The sequence below is a fragment of the Pelobates fuscus genome, chromosome 9 (assembly GCF_036172605.1).
Source record: "Pelobates fuscus isolate aPelFus1 chromosome 9, aPelFus1.pri, whole genome shotgun sequence".
NCBI classification, from domain to species: Eukaryota; Metazoa; Chordata; class Amphibia; order Anura; family Pelobatidae; genus Pelobates; species Pelobates fuscus.
In genome coordinates, this window is record NC_086325.1 from 75576364 (window position 1) to 75594343 (window position 17980).

The following is a 17980-nucleotide window of genomic DNA, read 5'->3' on the forward strand; positions in this document are numbered from 1 at the left end:
AAAACCATGTACGTTCTCCAGCAGATTAATTACAAACTCTCAGTTTGAGATGTCATAAAGTCAAATTTAAGTAATCATCCTAAATATTTGTATGGTTGAATCAGCAATACAAGTCAAATCCGTACTCATATCCAATCAACTGAATGGTAGAGAATGTCTCCTTAGAGCTAATATTCTTAAATTATTTTTCTTGATAATTTGAAAATTCCACATAGTTCATTTAAAAAAAAAAAAAAAAAAGCTCTTAACTAGGCGTCTTTCACTTTGAATTCCAATGTGAGCAAATTGACTAGATATTACATTACTTTAAATTATATAAGATGAAGTGCTTGCCGTGTCCAGGTTACAGTTTTGCATTGGAAGTATTAATGTTGGTGGGTTTGTGAATTAGTGATGTCTGTAGGGCCTTTTATTTTTTTACAGTCATATTTGCTGTAGAACAGTTTTAACAATGGGTGGAACTGGTTACATTAAGAGTAAAATTAGAGAAGGTACTATTCACTTGCTTTGCAAGTTATCAAGACGCCATGAATGTAGTGATCATAGGCCAATGTTTTGATACTGCAGATAGATAGAAAAACCTGCTTGGCTTTAGACATAAGCAAGTGAAGCCATTTTGTTCCCACAGCTATACCTCGTTGTTTTTTTTCCAAATGTGAAATAATCGTGCATAAAAGGAAATATTATTCACTGACCCTTTAAAATTATTATAATTTGTGTTTAGATACTGATGCTTTCAAGTGATCAATAGCAGTAATATTAGGGAACCAACATTTTAAAGTAAAAACATACACAATGCTAACTATTTAGCTGGAGTAGAAATATTTCCACTTTTAGTTTCTAGGTTGCAAATAAAGAAATTGGACATAAAATATGATCCAGAAAGAAATGTAATGACGCATACTGAAGATAAAGGCATACCTTTGCTAGGAATAGCCCAGCCTCCATTATGGCTTTAATGTGCCGCAACCAGCCTGAATTCTCAAGAATGGTCAGAAAACTGCTCATTGATGGGCTCTTTAATTCACACACTACAAAAAGAAAACAAGAGAGCGGCTTTAATGCTTTTATTGACAGTGGTCCGGTGATGACATTACGAGAAAGCTCACCAACAGTGAGATCACTACACTATTGCTATATTATAGCTCTTTGCAGTTGTTGCCAATGTAATTTTAAACTGTGAAAAGGAGACTAAATAAATTACAACCCAGCAGGCAGGTGCTATGTTGAGGTATTTTAAAGGCAAAGGCTATATTTAGCAAAGGATGAAAAATCTTGCCTCCTGAGCAGAATGTTTTAACTTTGCGATGTCTCAGACTGATTTGGGAAGCTTTTCCAATGGTTTAATGAAAGCACAATGAATCCACACAACATCCAACCCAATCACAACAAATATGAAAACACTTTTATAAAAAAAACTGTGTCAATGTCCGTTATGTGGGATTATTCAAACATAAAAGTTTGGAAGTTTAATACAGAAAATATTAGAGTAAGAAAGGTGATGGTGTTGAGGCTTCAGGTGTGGTGCCCATTCTGGGCATTTGAGGATTTTCAGTATCGATTTTATCCATATTAGAAGTCACAAGACTGTAACTTGTGCATTAGGGGAGCTGGGCTTAAGGTGCCTTGGAGACCCTCTATACTGGTGAAACCATTTAAATAATTTGGCCAAGATCAGGGGATTGCACCTGCAGTCTAATAGCACCACAACTACTACACCACCACATTGTAATTATGGTGTTTATACTTCTTTTAATTGAATAACCAAGAAGCTTTAATTATTGTTATGTCATAGAAGTTGTAATTTATGGAGATGTAAGTAGTAAAAATCTTGCACATTCTACTAGCAGTGTTTGGCAAATACTAGGAGTCAAGGGTAGAAGATTTTTCAGTTATGATAATGCTACATTAAATTCTTCCATTGCTTGTAAAATACAACGAAAACTAAATAAGTAATTATGACCCCTAAATTGTAAAAATATTTTGCATGTCACAATTTACAGCACGGTTGTGTTTACTATATTTAACTAACAAAGGTAGCGACTATATTTTAATTACCCTCCAGCAGTTTCTGTAGGCTACTCCGCATCACGTGTATGTTCTCAATACCAATGAACTGGAACCGTATGCTGGGGTAATTATCTTCACTCTCGTAGCCTTTCCCTGCTGCCTTGTTTGCCATAGCATTCAACTATCAAACACCAAAAGAAATACAGTTTCATAAGCAAGAGCCCCAGATCCTAGCTTACAGATACAACAAAGCACACCTACATCCATTAATTCGCAATAAGAATATGGAGATTTCATAATAAACACAAGCAGAATTATGCTGGCAACAACTGTGACGAGTTACTATATATTGCAACATTTTAGTGCATGCGGAGAAAAAAAAAAATCTTCATAAACTGACTGCCAATAGTTCAACCCATTTTCTTCCAAATGTTTGCTATATGCAAGAAATGTCTCTTTTAGAATATCCACACATATAATCATACATTTCCTTGTAAAGGACAAAACAGATCTTGTGGTACATAAATAAATAGGTGAGGTTTTGCTGAAAATGTAAATGTAAATCATGTCAGGGGCTGTTACAAAATCTGGTCTTAGAGTGCTAACATATCAAAGTATTTATTTTTAGTTCACCAGCTCTTCTATTTCAGAATCTACAGACAGCAAGCAGTCTGCCCACAACTCACCGTCTCCCAAATAAATACGTTTGTTTATGTTGTTTAGTTGTTTCTGCTAGCCATCAATATGATACAAATGAAATGTTAAGAGTCATTAAACACCAACTCCATGGGAGTTTTCCCCTGAAGAATTGTATTTAAAAAAAAAAAAAAAAAAAAATTCTACTAAAAAAAAAAAAAAATTGTTTTTGAACCGGCACAGTCACCACCCCTTGAAAAATGACTATTCCATTAAGATAGAATCTTTATGAAATACTCCTTTTAATTGTCAAAAGATTTACAGAGACAAAGTAGGGACTAGTTGAAGGGAATTGGCACTGTCTATGGTCTTGTGGGATCCTCCATTGACCTTGCATGCACAAGAGTACAGCAGTGATGGCATTGAAGAAACAGGCGCTGAAAAGGACCAGCTGGAGGAAAATGCCTGCGTCCATGAGGCACGGGTAAGTATGTCTCACCTGTACCTTTTCCCAACGGCAATGTCAACGTTGGGAGGTCTTTGCAAATTTATCAAATTCCCCAAAAAGTGACAGTGCTACTTTAAGGATTAGCTCAGATATAGCCAGTAATCAATATATTTCAACCATGCGCAGGATGATCCAGCCTCAGTAAGTGATACCTTGGGCCTTGTGTCTACAACATACATGAAGGGACTGTCTGGATTAGCCTTGCTGATAATCTCCAGCATCTTCTCATCATCTTCACTGCGCCCGCTAAGGCCAGACAACGGTTGGCTACACCTGCAGATCGCTGCCTGAAAAACAAATTATACACATTAGCAGTAAATGTTATATAATGTCTAAAAAGGCAAAGTATAGCAGTTATTTTACAAAAAACAAAGGCACAACGAAAAGCAAATGTGTGGTTAATGATGTCAAAAAGTTAAGTTAAAATAAAACTCTGTGGTGTTACAGATTAGTCAGATTAGATAATTCATCACCAAGGATAAGAAGGATCAAAAATGAGGAACACTGTGCTGTGCAAAGCACAAGGGATGGTCAACTGTGGGAACTTCACTGCTTTCCAACTGTTCTAATTAAATTAATGTTTAATTTGAAACGGTCACCTCAGGTAAAAGCACAGTCTGAAAGTTAGCTATTAGAAATGTTTTTAACCACTTAAATACCAACTCATTTTATGCTATCATCCTGATCTGGTCAGTATAAAAAAAAAAATGGATTAACCGGATTAGTTTGCATTAACAGCTCTATATAGTTTTGATCTCACTAAACAAGCTATACATGCCATGTCAGTATTGCTGTTTAATGGTTTAAAAAAAGAAAATGCTTGTGTTTTTACACTGCTGGCATAGCTTGGCATGCAATGCAAATGTCTCAAGATTTCCTATGTAATGCCAGTGAATAGCAAACCAATGCCAAAAGTGCATATAAGAATATGCTGAGAATAGAAGAAAGTTTGTGTGAATACTTAATACTGCAATGTCCACTTTTAAAACAGTTGATTCGATAGTGCAGTGGTGTAAGTTAAAATTCAATTAACAGTTTCTGCAGCCATGGGAGCAGACCAGTGGTGTATTTTGGTTTTGTGCTGCCGTGGGCATGACTAAACCTGGGCACCCCCCTAATCTAAATTACCCCCACCCCTTCCTGATTAAAAACCCACCCCATCCTCTTTAGACTCCACCTTTTCCTACTCTATTTAAATGGATACTATAGTGCCATGAAAACAAAGCCGTTTTCCTGGCACTATAGTTCCCTATAGTGCCCCCTCTCCCCACTTAAGGGGTTAAACCCTCTTCAGTCACTTACCTGAATCCAGTACCGATGTACCTCATTATATTATTTCCTTTGGGGATTTAGCAGACGCTGGATGTCCTCATGCACACCATGAGGACGTCTAGCATCTGTTAGGTGACTTTTGGTTGCCTTACCACCTGGAAATCCCTCTAGTGGCTGTCTGGTAGACTAGACAGTCTGGTAGACTAGAGGTGGAGTTAACCCCTCAAGGTAATTTCTGAGAAACTGCAATAATTACACTTGCAAGGTTAAGGGGACTGGGACACTGCACCCAGATCACTTTAATAAGCTGAAGTGGCATGGGTGCCTATAGTTTCCTTTTAAGCACAAACTCTGACAGACACACACATTCACACATCACTGACAGACACAGATTCACTAAATTGACCCACACACATTCACCGACAGTCACACACAATGACAAAAACAGACTCACTGATTTGACACACGCATTCAATGACAGAAACACACACACTGACAGACACACTCAATGACAAAGACTTTCACTGATTTGACAGACTCACAAGCATACACACACAAATTATTATTAAAATAATCTAAAATTTCCCACCAGCCTTTCTACCTGGAGATCGGGCGTGGGCCTGTCATTGAGTGTCAAGTGGGGCTGCTGTGATCCTCCTGCTCTACGTCACATTCTGGTTTCCGGCATCAGCAAACTGCGTGCGAGGCGTGAGGGAGCAGGGAGATCACAGTTCCCTCGTCGTCGTTCCATCAAATTTCCCGACCCGTGAAAATCCCCTACCCTCGTCGCTTCTAGTGAGGGGAATCAGCTGGAGCCTGTGCTGCAAATGCGTGCTATCACTCCTGCTAGGGTAGGAAAATCTGATAGAGGCTCTGAGCATGTGCTTGGAACTCCTCCACAGCAAGGTCCTGGAAGGTAAGTAAAGCTAATTTTACACTTTCAGTTAGTGCATTCACTAAGCTCAGAACATGGGACATTTAGGGTTAATGTTAGGGTTAGATTTAGGGATGTTTCACATTAGTGGAATATCTTTAAATTGTGATTTATGTCACACTTTATTCTAACCCTTATCACAAGGGTTAGAATAAAGTGTGAGAGGTTAAAATAGCTTACCTAACCCTAATTTGAACCCTCACTTATTCCTAAATGTCCTGTGTGCCTGAGCTTGGTGAATACACTAACTATAATTAAAGTGTAAACTAGCTTACCTTCCAGAACCTTGCTGTGGAGGAGTTTCCAGGACATTCTCAGAGCCTCTGTCAGATTTCCCTACCCCAACTGGAGTGTTAGCATGCATGTGCACCACAGGCTCCAGCTAATTCCCCTCACCAGAAGTGATAATTTTGATATAACATCTTCTCTAATGCCAATACAGCTGCCTGCCGGGGGATCCATAAGGTGGCCAGCATGTCAGTTCTTGAACCCCTCCCTCACCCCCCATGACAGGGAAAACTCTGGGGACGTCCGAGTGGGCGTTTGGGGGCTGCATTTTTTGCCGCTCCCTGGTTCATGCTGCCCAAGGCAAATGTCTAGTTTGCCTTGGGCTAAATACAGCTCTAGAGCAGACTACTTCCAAAAATACCCCTCCCATCTCTTCCATGAGCTGGACACGATTTGGGTGCAGAGGTTAAACTTTACAAGGACAGTGACATTTTCATCAATGTGCAAAACAATGTTAGCTGCAATAGTGGGAGAGCAAGCACAATGTCTAAATAAATATAACAAAATAAGATGTCAATAGAGGGAACAATCAACTGATCAACAGACAAATTATTTAGCCATTCTTAAAAATATATATTGTTTTATTGCCCATTAGTTACAATGGGTAGCTCTTCTCGTCAACTGCAAATGGATAGAAATACCTAAAGCCTTTTTTTTTTATATGGGATACTATCCATCATTGCACTCAGTCTCCACTTGTAGTTCTCATTGGGGGTAAGTGTAAGGGGACATAATTTATTCAAGGCAGATTGTCAAGATAATACATCAAGTACAGAAATTGATTTTAGTTTTTGTGCCATTCCATGTAATTATTAGAATTGCCAACTTCCAAGTAGTGAATTAAAGAGAATGATAGAAAGAATCAGAGACCTCATAATGCATAAATGGCAAAGAATAAACAATGAGAGTCATTAAAAACCAAGCAATTTAAACTGATTTTACCAAACCTCAAGAAAGCCCTTAATGTAGCTGAAATAGTATCAAAGTATTCTGAGAGGTGCTTTGAGGAATCTGTAGATGCAGCTGCCAAAATGAGAAAAGGGATCTGAGTGAGCTGGGAACTGCTGAGGAACTGGTCAATTCTGTACATGATACATTAGAAAAATACAACACCGCAAAAATAAGAACTGCTTCTTGCCTTTATTGAAGCGCACAAAGGAGGATATTCCCCATAGTACAGCATGGTTGGCTATTTTCACATACAGAAAGTGGACTGGGATGAAGGCAGGTGTAATTTTAAATCATACAAACAGTGGTCAGTTTGAAGAGAAGAATTGGAAATTTAGCAGCCAGGACCAAAATTAAAGGACCAGGCAAAATCTTTATTAACTATATGTATACTTCAATACAAAATGCAAATCTCAAATTAAAATACTAATACGGTTTACCACAATATACAGAGTCACATATTAACACCTTAAGGACTGAGCCAAATGTACAAGACGTGATCAAAACAAAACAAAACTTGGAAATTGACTATATGTCCGTTCAAACGTAATTCACCTCTTTCATATTAAATGCACCCCACACTTATTATATATAATTTTATTCAGGGGAAACAGGGCTTTCATTTAACATCAAATATTTAGCTATGAAACATAGGATAATATGAATAAAATATTTTAAAAAAATGGGAGAGAATAAATTATGTTTTTAGTTCTACATGACATTTTAACTGTGAATGTCATAATACTGTTTGCTTTTACTGCAATAAAATACACATTTGTATTCAGCGATGTCTCATTTGTAAAAAAAAACAAAAAAAAAACCCTATGTACAGGTTTTATGGTGTTTTGGGAAGTTACAGGGTCAAATCTAGCATGTTACATTTTTTTCACATTGAAATTCACCAGATTGGTTACATTGCCTTTGAGACCGTATGGTAGCCCAGGAATGAGAATTACACCCATTATGGCATACCATTTGCAATAGTAGACAACCCAAGGTATTGCAAATGGGGTATGTCCAGTCTTTTTTAGTAGCCACTTGGTCACAAACACTAGCCAAAGTTAGCGTTCGTATTTGTTTGTGTGTGAAACATGCAAAAAAACGAATTTGAACGCCAATTTTGGCCAGTGTTTGTGACTAAGTGGCTTCTAAAAAAGACTGAACATACCCCATTTGCAATACCTTGGGTTGTCTACTATTGCAAATGGTATGGCATCATGAGGGTAATTTTCATTCCTGGGTTACCATACGGTAACGTAACCAATCTGGTGAATTTTAGTGAGAAAAAACTGAAACTCAAGCCTTATATTTGACTCTAACTTTTGAAAACACCATAAAAACTGTACATAGGGGGTACTGTTATACTCGGGAGACTTTGCTGAACAGAGATATTAGTGTTTCAAAACAAAATGTATCACAACAATTATATCGTCCGTGTAAGTGCCATTTGTGTGTGAGAAATGCAAAAAAAAAAAAAGTCCCGTTCACTGATATCATCGTTGTAATACATTTTACTGTTTTGAAACACTAATAATTGTGTTCAGCGAAGTCTCCCGAGTAAAACAGTACCCCCCATGTGCAGGTTTTATGGTGTCTTGGAAAGTTACAAGGTTAAATATAGTGCTAGCTAATTAAATTCCCTGGACTTTTGGCCTGGGTTGTCAGGCAGGTCCCGCGAAATTGTAAAAATCCACACAACACGCTTGAGTGAGTAAGTAAGAGGGACCTTTGGATGCAGTTTCTGCAAATGCAAAGATGACTTGCTACCTTGCATTGCATAGGAAATCTTTTGATCTACTTTGACCAGCAGGAAACATACATTTTTATCACCATGTTGCATTTCTGTGTCACCATGGAGACCTGGTTGTCAACATATTACACTACTCACAGATTAGTAATGTAGATTTGACAAGCCATTTTCAAGCAGTGTTTACATTTAAGGTGGAGTGACTAAAAATTAGGAACACTGCCCTTAGTATTTGTCTCTAGTTATAAAAAGTTATATATGAAAAAAGATAAAGACTAGCCTTAAAACAAAGTATAATCAATGCCAAACGTTAATAAAAAAAAAATCTTATTCCAAATATTCACCAAAAGTAATGGGGGTGGGGGCTACAAAAAGTAATGCAGGGAGACATATTTAAAATGTAACCCTTTTGAGAGACTTTCCAAGCTACTGCAAACAAAGTCCTATAAAATGTATTAAAAGTAAATACAACTTCAACTCATTTGGTCCAGAGGACCACATTTTATTATTAAGTATACACAAACACAATAAGATTCAAGAGGAGTGGCATTCTACTCATCCACTGATAATCTGCCAAGATCTTTCCTGATCCAATTTGTCCTGGTAATGAGAGAAATGAAGATGTTCGGAAATATTAACATGCACATGTAAATATTTCCTTATACCATCATTTCTAGACCTCCTGAAATTATTTTCTAACAAGGTGCCACCAGAAAACAAGCAAGGGCCACATAGCAGAACAGAGTGTGCCAGATACTTAGCTAAGGAACCATATAGGTGCTACAATATGTGCCCTTAAAGGGACACTATAGTCACCAAAACAACTTTAGCTTAATGAAGCAGTTATGGTGTATAGATCATGCCCTGGCAGTCTTACTGCTCAATAATCTACCATTTAGGAGTTAAATCATTTTGTTTATGCAGCCCTAGTCACACCTTCCTACATGTGACTTACACATCCTTTCTAAACACTTCCTGTAGAGAGTCATCTAATGTTTACACTTCCTTTATTGCAAATTATGTTTAATTTACAATAGGTCATCTCTTGCTCGATCACAAGTTTGCTAGACCCAGAAGGAGCCTCATGTATGTAAAAGTACGAGTTACAGAGCAGGAGATAAAAACTTTTAAAGTAAGTTACATTTGATTGAAAATGAAACCATTTTGTTTTCATGCAAGCTTTGTCAGTCTCAGACAGGGAAGGTAAAGCTAGGGCTGCATCAATTGAAACAAGAGTGATTTAACTCCTAATTGGCAGAGAATTGAGGAATGAGACTGCAGACCAAAACTGCTTCATTAAGCTAAAATGTTTTTTGTGGCTACAGTGTCCCTATAATTATGGATATGTATGTACAAAGATAATGACATTTCATCAGTCCATATGATCTATTTAGGTTAAAAATGTAGTCATAAGTAAGTAGAAGTATAGATCAGGGTGTTGCAGTGAATGTGATCTACATGGATTTTGCTAAGGCATTTGATACGGTTCCTCACAATAGGTTAGTCTTCAAACAAAAATAAATTAGTCTAGATGAATATTCTTGTTCTTGGGTATCTTGGGTAGAACATTGGCTTAAGGATAGAGTTCAACGAGTTGTCATTAATGGTACATATTCAGGCTGGACAAAAGTGGTAAGTGGTGCCCCTAAAGGTTCGGTTTTGGGACCGCTTCTATTTAACATATTTATAAATGATCTTGCATAAGCATCGAAAGCCATGTTTCAGTGTTTGCAGATGAAACAAAACTTTGTAAAGTAATACAATGTAAACAGGATATTGATTTGCTGCAGAGGGATTTAGATACATGGGGGACTGGGCACTAAAATGGCAGATGAAGTTTAATGTAGAGAAATGCAAAGTTATGCACTTCGGGGTTACGCAAAGAAATGAAAAGTTGTGCACAAGCAACTTGTACCCTAAATGGCAGTGAATTAGAGATAACCACACACGAGAAGGATTTGGGAATTGTTGACAACAAATTAGGCAACAATATGAAATGTCAATCTGCAGTTGCTAAGGCCAGTAAGGTTTTGTCATGCATAAATAGGGGAATAAATTCTCGGGTTGAAAATATAATTTTGCCTCTTTATAAATCGCTGGTAAGACCACACCTTGAACATGCTGTGCAATTTTGGGCACTTCTAAAGAAAGATATCATGGCACTAGAAAAAGGGCAGAGACGAGCTAGAGGGTTATTCATTAAAGTGAGAATTTAAAGTCAATCTACAAGTTAGATATGCTTTCACTTCAGCTACTCAGGTCTTACATTTGCAATTCAGTTTAAATTCTCATTTTAGTAAGTAAAGGTTCCCATGGAACACCTTATATAAGAGGAAATGGTTAATGCTATCATATTCCTGTTCTGTTGCCTTCAGGAAATGTACACTTCCTGTTCACCCAAGCACATGTCCACCATTAAGAACGCAGTCCTTGCACATGACTCACATTGTTCTGTTTGAAATAGTATGACAGCACAGGAAATCGTTCTTTGCTTCTAAACTTTGAGCTTCCAATGATTGTGGCTTCACTGGCTTCCCTCGGTACAACCAAACTTGTTGGGTAGGTGCTGCAAACCTGCAAGAATAGACATTACAAGACACTGAGTTCTGCTGATAATACAAAAGCAGCATACAGCAGAATCGAAAGCTTATAAGTTCAGACGAGCATTTCCTAAAGCTAAAAGTACACCTTATTACATCAACTTTAACAAGTCCTATGAGTTTCAACACCTCTCCACCTGCATCGAGCAACTAATATTTTCATATTTAAAATTGAAATTTCTACCCACAGGAAACCAGTAATAAGAGGTTCTGATAAGAGTATAATTAATCAATTATTAAAGTAAAGTATCTCAGGATCCTTAGCACCCTCGGCAATGTAATGTTTCCTTCATTATCTTTCCATCTCTTCAAGGGCAACCACTTGCACATTAGGTCAGTCAAGTGTACATAACTGGAAAAAACATCCAAAGATTATCAGACAGTTTTGCTGTAGCATCAAGTGATAACTTAATGTGTCAGTTAAAGGGACACTACACACATTTAGACAGCTTCCATGCACCAAAAATAAATAAAAAAAAACCAAGGTAAATGATTTAACGTTGCTTAACTTTGAGGAAAACAAAAGAAGCAAAGGTGCTTCTTGGCCAGTAAGCAAGCAAATACAAGAAGATCTTTCTGTAGAAAGATCAATCTCAGGGTGATGGTAAGGCACTGATTTTAAATCAAACCGATCCAACATTTGGCAAAAAACCCAAAGACAGCACTCGCAAACCAATAGCTCCATCCATAAGTGCTTAAATAAATGTAAATTAAGTAAAAAAAAAAAAAAAACAGGAGGAAACCTTGCCATTTAGAGGAATATTACAAGAGTAAATAATAAAATCTCCACGTTCCTCATATTTTGCTGCTTTTGTCTTTCACAATTCTAGATAAGCAATGTAGCATACACCCCCATATATACATTTTTAAAAAAGGATATTTATAAACATCAACATTTTGTAAGAACTCAGTTTCGCTTATATAATGGCAAGATTTCCTGCTGACTTGGCGTTTTACAACAGGAACTTTGATTATATAGACAGAAAAGTAAATGCAGCTCCTTTTTGACACACAAGGAAAATTAACAATTATTGTGGGTGTCCTCTATTTCCTGAATAGGAAAATCTTTTTTGCCTACTTATTATCAATGTTTATCAATATCTAATTTCTAAGTCTATCACAGCTGTAACTAATCCAACCTTGTATTCCTTATTGATATCACCCAGAACCCAGTGTTTGTTAGGAATTCCCATTCGAACAAAATCCATCTTTAGATCTATCATCTTCCACCCCATAACTCGGTCCTCTTGATCTGGATTGGGATTGTAGGAAAAAGAATACAGGTCTTCATATTTAGCTGGAGGGAAAAAAAAAAAAAAAAGGTAAAATAATCTACGCATTAATTTGACTTATTTTATTGAAAAATCAGCCTCATAGTATGCTAAAACTGCTACCATAAAATAACCGTTGCACATAAGTAGTGTTATGGAGTATGTTGAAGATCATCAGACCGATGATCCACTTGTGGAGTGTCTGCATGTTACATCTCTACCTCTATCAACAAAATTCCTTATTGAACACTGTATGATAGATATTTACATGTTACATTGTTTAAAATATTCCATGTATTTAATTTCTTCAATAAAAATATATGGTTGTATGGAAAATAAGTGACATTCACTAAAATGTCACATACTAGTGGGAGAAATCAAGCAAGTCTTCTAATAATATATCTCTACCTCTTCTTCCTACTTTCTTTTCTCTGTGCTATTGACAAAACTAATGGCAAAGTGAAGACATATCTACGGTTAATACCATGGCATTCGGTTTCACAAGCTTTTGAGCGTGTAAATCCCACAAAAAGACTATGTAAAGCACACTAACAACTCTAATGTAATAGCGTTTTTATGCAAGGGGTAAAACTCTCTTTAATACATACAAACTAAATCAGAAAGCAATGCAAATATTAAAACCAAATATTACATCCCTATTGTCAAGCAGGTAGCCTGCTGGAAAAGAACAAAAGAGAATAAAAACAAAAAAATTCCCTATGTAGATTAGACCACTAAAATCAATCTAAATAAACGAGAGGAAAGGCATAAAATGGAACTTATCAATACTTGATTGATTAAAAGGACACTATAGTCACCAGAACAACTACAGCTTATTGAATTTGTTCTGGTGAGTAGAATCATTACCTCCAGGCTTTTTGCTTTAAATACGGTCTTTTCAGAGAAAATGCAGTGTTTATATTACAGCCTAGTGATAACTTCACTGGCCACTCCTCAGATAGCGGTCAGAGATCCTTCCTGGGTAATGGCTGCCTAAAATGCATGCAAACTTTCAGTGTCTCCTCCCTCTGCATGCAGACACTGAACTTTCCTCATAGAGATTCAATGATTCAGTTCATCTCTATGAGGAGATGCTGATTGGCCAGGGCTGTGTTTGAACCATGCTGGCTCTGCCCCTTTGTCAGTCTCAGCCAATCCTATGGGAAAGCACTATGATTGGATCAGGCTACCACTTCTGATGATGTCAACATACTGCTTGTTTTTCTGAGGAAAACAGCGTGCAGAGTTACAGCTTCAGGCTTGAATTCAGTAAGATTTTGCTATATTTATGGAGGCATGAGGGGCCCAGGGGGGCTAGATGGCGGTTTTAACACTGTTGGGTCAGGAATACATGTTAGTGTTCCTGACCCTATAGTGATCCTTTAACTCAAGTAAAACAAGATCATGAATAGAGGAGCTTTATGATAAAATCTGAAAGCAAACCACTCGTGTCATCAGCCATACCTAGAACACGACTGTCAAAATGGTATTAGCCCGGCTGTTATTTTCCAGAATTCCTAGCATATTTGTTAGGGCAGGGCACACTGGGCTCACTTATCCTGTCTTTAGTCCAGTGGGAACCCCTATTTTAAATGGTTTGTCTGGCTCAACCGGTCAGTATCAAAACAGTGTAGCTGTTGTACAAGGGCTTCTCTGATTCTTAGCTAGAGAGTGAAAGAAACGGCTTTTCCTCACTAATGTCCCTCGTTCTCTGCTTGCTTTCAGCACACTGTATGTGATGGATAATTCGGTCCCTCTCGAAGGTTCGAAAGAGTAGATTGTAGTGGTGGGATAGGGAATACAGGCACACAATGAATCACGGAAATCAGATGCTTACTTGTAGCCTCCAATAATTTTTTTACATTACACAGAGATCATAAAGAAAAGCCAGCACACAGTGCTGTGGGGAGCTGAATACTACACTTTACACGTATACATGTAGCACACACCAACACATCCTACCTTACTGTGAGTTTTATTGATATGGAGCTTTCATGTATAATTTTATATCAATATAATGTTTGTGTTACACTTGGCCATCCATTGTGATATCAAGTAAAATGCATCCCTCTGTAGCAGTTTGACACCCCTTAGTTTGCATTTACAACAATACATCTACATACCTGGTTGTGAGAGTTTTAGCAATGAGTTGTATACTTCATGACAATCCCTTTCCCTTGGGATGACAAAATGTGATATTCGGAAGTTCTTGCAGTGAATAAGCAGTGGGCAGCCAGAGGCGCTGAGCGAGAGCTTCTCCACAGAGGCAATGTGGTGGTGTGGAACCTGGTGGAAATATTTTAATATAACAAAAGATTAACTGGTCTCCTTGTGCAGCACTTGCACTCCTCGGATAAAACTTTTTACTATGGCAAGTTGAAGAATGAAGCACAGATTTTGCTGGTATCACATGTCTTCTGTTACTACAGTAAGGCTGAAAAAACTGGCACATAAATATATTTTTCTAAACCATGAATGTTGGCAAATTACTTTATATCTCAGGCTAAAGGACAATTGTAAAAAATATTTTTACAGTTCAGTGTGTGAGAAAAATAAATCTCAAACCAGCTGATGACATCACTAGTTTGATTTCTGAAATAAAAATAATATTTCATCAGGTTTCCCACTGCAAGACTGGAGGGTCCATGTTAAAAAAATTAACTTTCCAGGGTCTAATTTTCACTCGCCCACTGATACAGCACCATACACGAATGTTAAAGATTCAAGTGCAAAGGGTACAATCTTCAGCCACACAAAAAGGAACCAAAATATAGAAATCATGTGAAACTCTTAATCCAATAGTCACTGAAAATTGACATCCCACCTGAAACCGAAACAGCGATTCTGACACACACACACACACACACACACACAGACAGACACACACACTGACACACACCTACCTACCTAAAGGTTTACATAGAACTCGGTAAAGTGGATTGTAATAGCCTCGGAATTAATACTTACATGACTGAAGTTTTTCAGTGTTTTTAGAGCATCAACAACAGAAGTCATTGGTTGTATTTTATTTTATGCCATGCATTGCTTACGCTGTATTTACACTCCAAAAAAAAAAAACTTCTTCATAAAAGCGTATCAGTTAAACTTGAAGGGAAACTCCAGTGCCAGGAAAACAATCAGTTTTCCTGGCACTGCAGGTACCCTCTTCCCTCCCACCTCCGATCCCAGGTAGCTGAAGGGGTGAAAACCCCTTCAGGTCACTTACCTGAGACCCTGCCGATGTCCCTCGGCGGTGGTTTCGGGTCGGTGTCGCTCCTCCCAGTAATCGTGTCAACCGGTGGGCGAGACTGATCCCGCCCGCCGGCTGAGGAAACCTAATGCCGTGCATGCGCATTAGGTCTCCCTATAGGAAAGCATTGAAAAAGATTTTCAATGCTTTCCTATGGGGAATTGAGCGACGGTGGAGGTTCTCACACAGCGTGAGGACGTCCAGCGACGCTCTAGCAAAGACAATCTTTGCTATCAACACGGAAGTGCCCTCTAGTGGCTGTCTAGTAGACAGCCACTACAGGTGAAGTTAACCCTGCAATGTAATTATTGCAGTTTATAAAAAACTGCAATAATTACAGTTGCAGGGTTAAGAGTAGTGGGAGTTGGCACCCAGACCACTCCGATGAGCAGAACTGGTCTGGGTGCCTGGAGTGTCCCTTTAATAGCTCCCGACTGATTCCTCTCTTGTAACCGTCATTACTCTAATACTATCCCTTACCTTTTGTGTCCCTTTGCCCCACTCCCTCTAGCATTTAAGCTCATTGAGCAGGGCCCTCAATCACTCTGTTCCTGTGCGTCAAACTTGTCTGGTTACAACTACATGTTTGCTCGTCCACCCACTGTAAAGTGCTGCAGAATTTGTTGGCGCTATATAAATAATAACATAATTCCTGTTTAGTGCACCCATAAACACTGTATATTGCATTTTTTAATGTTTACACAACAAGCAAATCTAAAGAAAAACAAATTTAAATATATACTTTTTTGAGCTAGATTTTGTGAATGAGTAATTGTTTGAAAGCTAAAGGTGTGCAAAAAATAATAAACAAAAAATCATTAGAACCTAATTAAAGATTATACATTTGCTCACAATCTGGCTACAGTATATGAGTTTTATTTTCTACACTGTTCTACACTGTTATAAACTCCCTCTCTAAAAATAAATATTTGCTCGGGAAGCACAGATTAATTTAAGTATAGCATATTAAAACATTTTTTTTTAAAATGTTATAGTATTTGTGTCTTATACATAGACATTTATCTACTTGGGCACTTTTTTAATGAGGTTTATGTTACAATTAAGAAATGTAACGAGGACTTTGACAAAAAGTTTTAATCGACTCCAGTGCAAAATTACATCTAATGATCCGCAAGTCTGATGCATATTTCCATTGCAGCATTTCTGTACTACTTACATCAAGTGAAAAGACCCATAGTTTGTCAGGTGCGCATGTTATTTTCACTTGGCAGATTTTGTCAATTATTTGTTAATCAGACATCTTTTGATCATAACTGCAAGTAGTGCATATAGGGGATCTGAACGAGAACAAAGCCTAGTCTCTTTTGCACTCCAGCTACTATGGCCTACCTTTCCCCATGATGCCCAGCTAGTTATGCAACTAGTTATACAGAATAGAAAGCATGGTTCACAACATTTAGACTAAAAATTATTAGCGATTGCAGTTCAAGAATAACACAGAGATTGACAAATTATCCTAGAATTTAGAAGCCCAGAAAAATCTACATTAACTCTTTGGCACTCAAAAGGTTAATACAGGTTAATACACCACACTTTAAAAATGCCTCTCTCTCACACACAAGCATCCCTGGCACCACAAGGACATTTAACTTCCTCATTATGGAGCCAAAATATTGGTGGGTGTTAAAAAGATTAATCTGCACTAAAGCAGCATTAATCATCTAACACAGCTGAATTGAAACAATTAAAATTCAGTGAGCCTGTATCAATATAATGGCACCAAAGTGATTATTGACAATTCGCCAGGACAGGATCTTGCCAAGACGTACAAATATTTGTGCCTCTCTTTCTCATACAGCCATTATAGTTTTTTTGTATGCATGACATCACAGGATTGAAAATGGTTTGATAACCAGAGCTACAATACCTACAGCCAACATAACTATTACAATAAGCTGTCGCTTGGATTTCAATTACAAAGTCTGGTAAAAGAAATGTATAAACATACCCATGTTTCCTTGCGGATCCCATCAGCAGCATCAACATAAATGAGGTGAGTAGCAGTGAGATATAAAGTCCCATTAGCTGGTCTTTTATTTGTGTAGCGATCAAGCAATTTCACATTCTCTACCTAGAAATAAAGAAAACCGTAAGTGCATGCCCTCTTTTTTGTGTTATATTTAAGGAGTATCATATCTATTAAGAGAACAGGGATTTCCTTGAATAAAACATGAATAGAAATAGTGAGATATTGATTCATCCTCCAGTCCTCATATAAGGAGACTCAACTGATATCTTAATAGTCTTCATTCAGCACGGTCATCAAATACCTCTGCTATGTGTGCGCCACTCAGTTGTGCATCCACTCATGATTAGCACATGCACTGTCCATTCTGCACAACATGACCGCACAAGAAAAAGCTTCTTAGGGACTCCTCAGAGTGCATTCATGCAGTGCAAGCCACACTTACGAGGATAATATGGATAGAAAAGAAAAAAAAGCAAACCAATATTGCCATTAGGTGAGATGAAAATGGGTCTCTTACAGAAATAAA

General features: G+C 37.6%; 1 protein-coding gene across 1 annotated transcript in view; it reads right to left on the minus strand.

The window, feature by feature from the left end:
• The window catches only part of MTMR8 (myotubularin related protein 8), a 47662-nt gene that overhangs the window by 12725 nt on the left and 16957 nt on the right, over positions 1 to 17980 (minus strand). Inside the window, exons 2-8 of the mRNA XM_063432088.1 lie at positions 17434 to 17556; positions 14338 to 14500; positions 12083 to 12240; positions 10789 to 10917; positions 3307 to 3441; positions 2059 to 2191; positions 922 to 1031 (exon numbers count right to left, since the gene is read on the minus strand). Coding sequence (XP_063288158.1) covers positions 922 to 1031; positions 2059 to 2191; positions 3307 to 3441; positions 10789 to 10917; positions 12083 to 12240; positions 14338 to 14500; positions 17434 to 17556 — 951 coding nt within the window. The remainder of the gene's footprint in view (positions 1 to 921; positions 1032 to 2058; positions 2192 to 3306; positions 3442 to 10788; positions 10918 to 12082; positions 12241 to 14337; positions 14501 to 17433; positions 17557 to 17980) is intronic.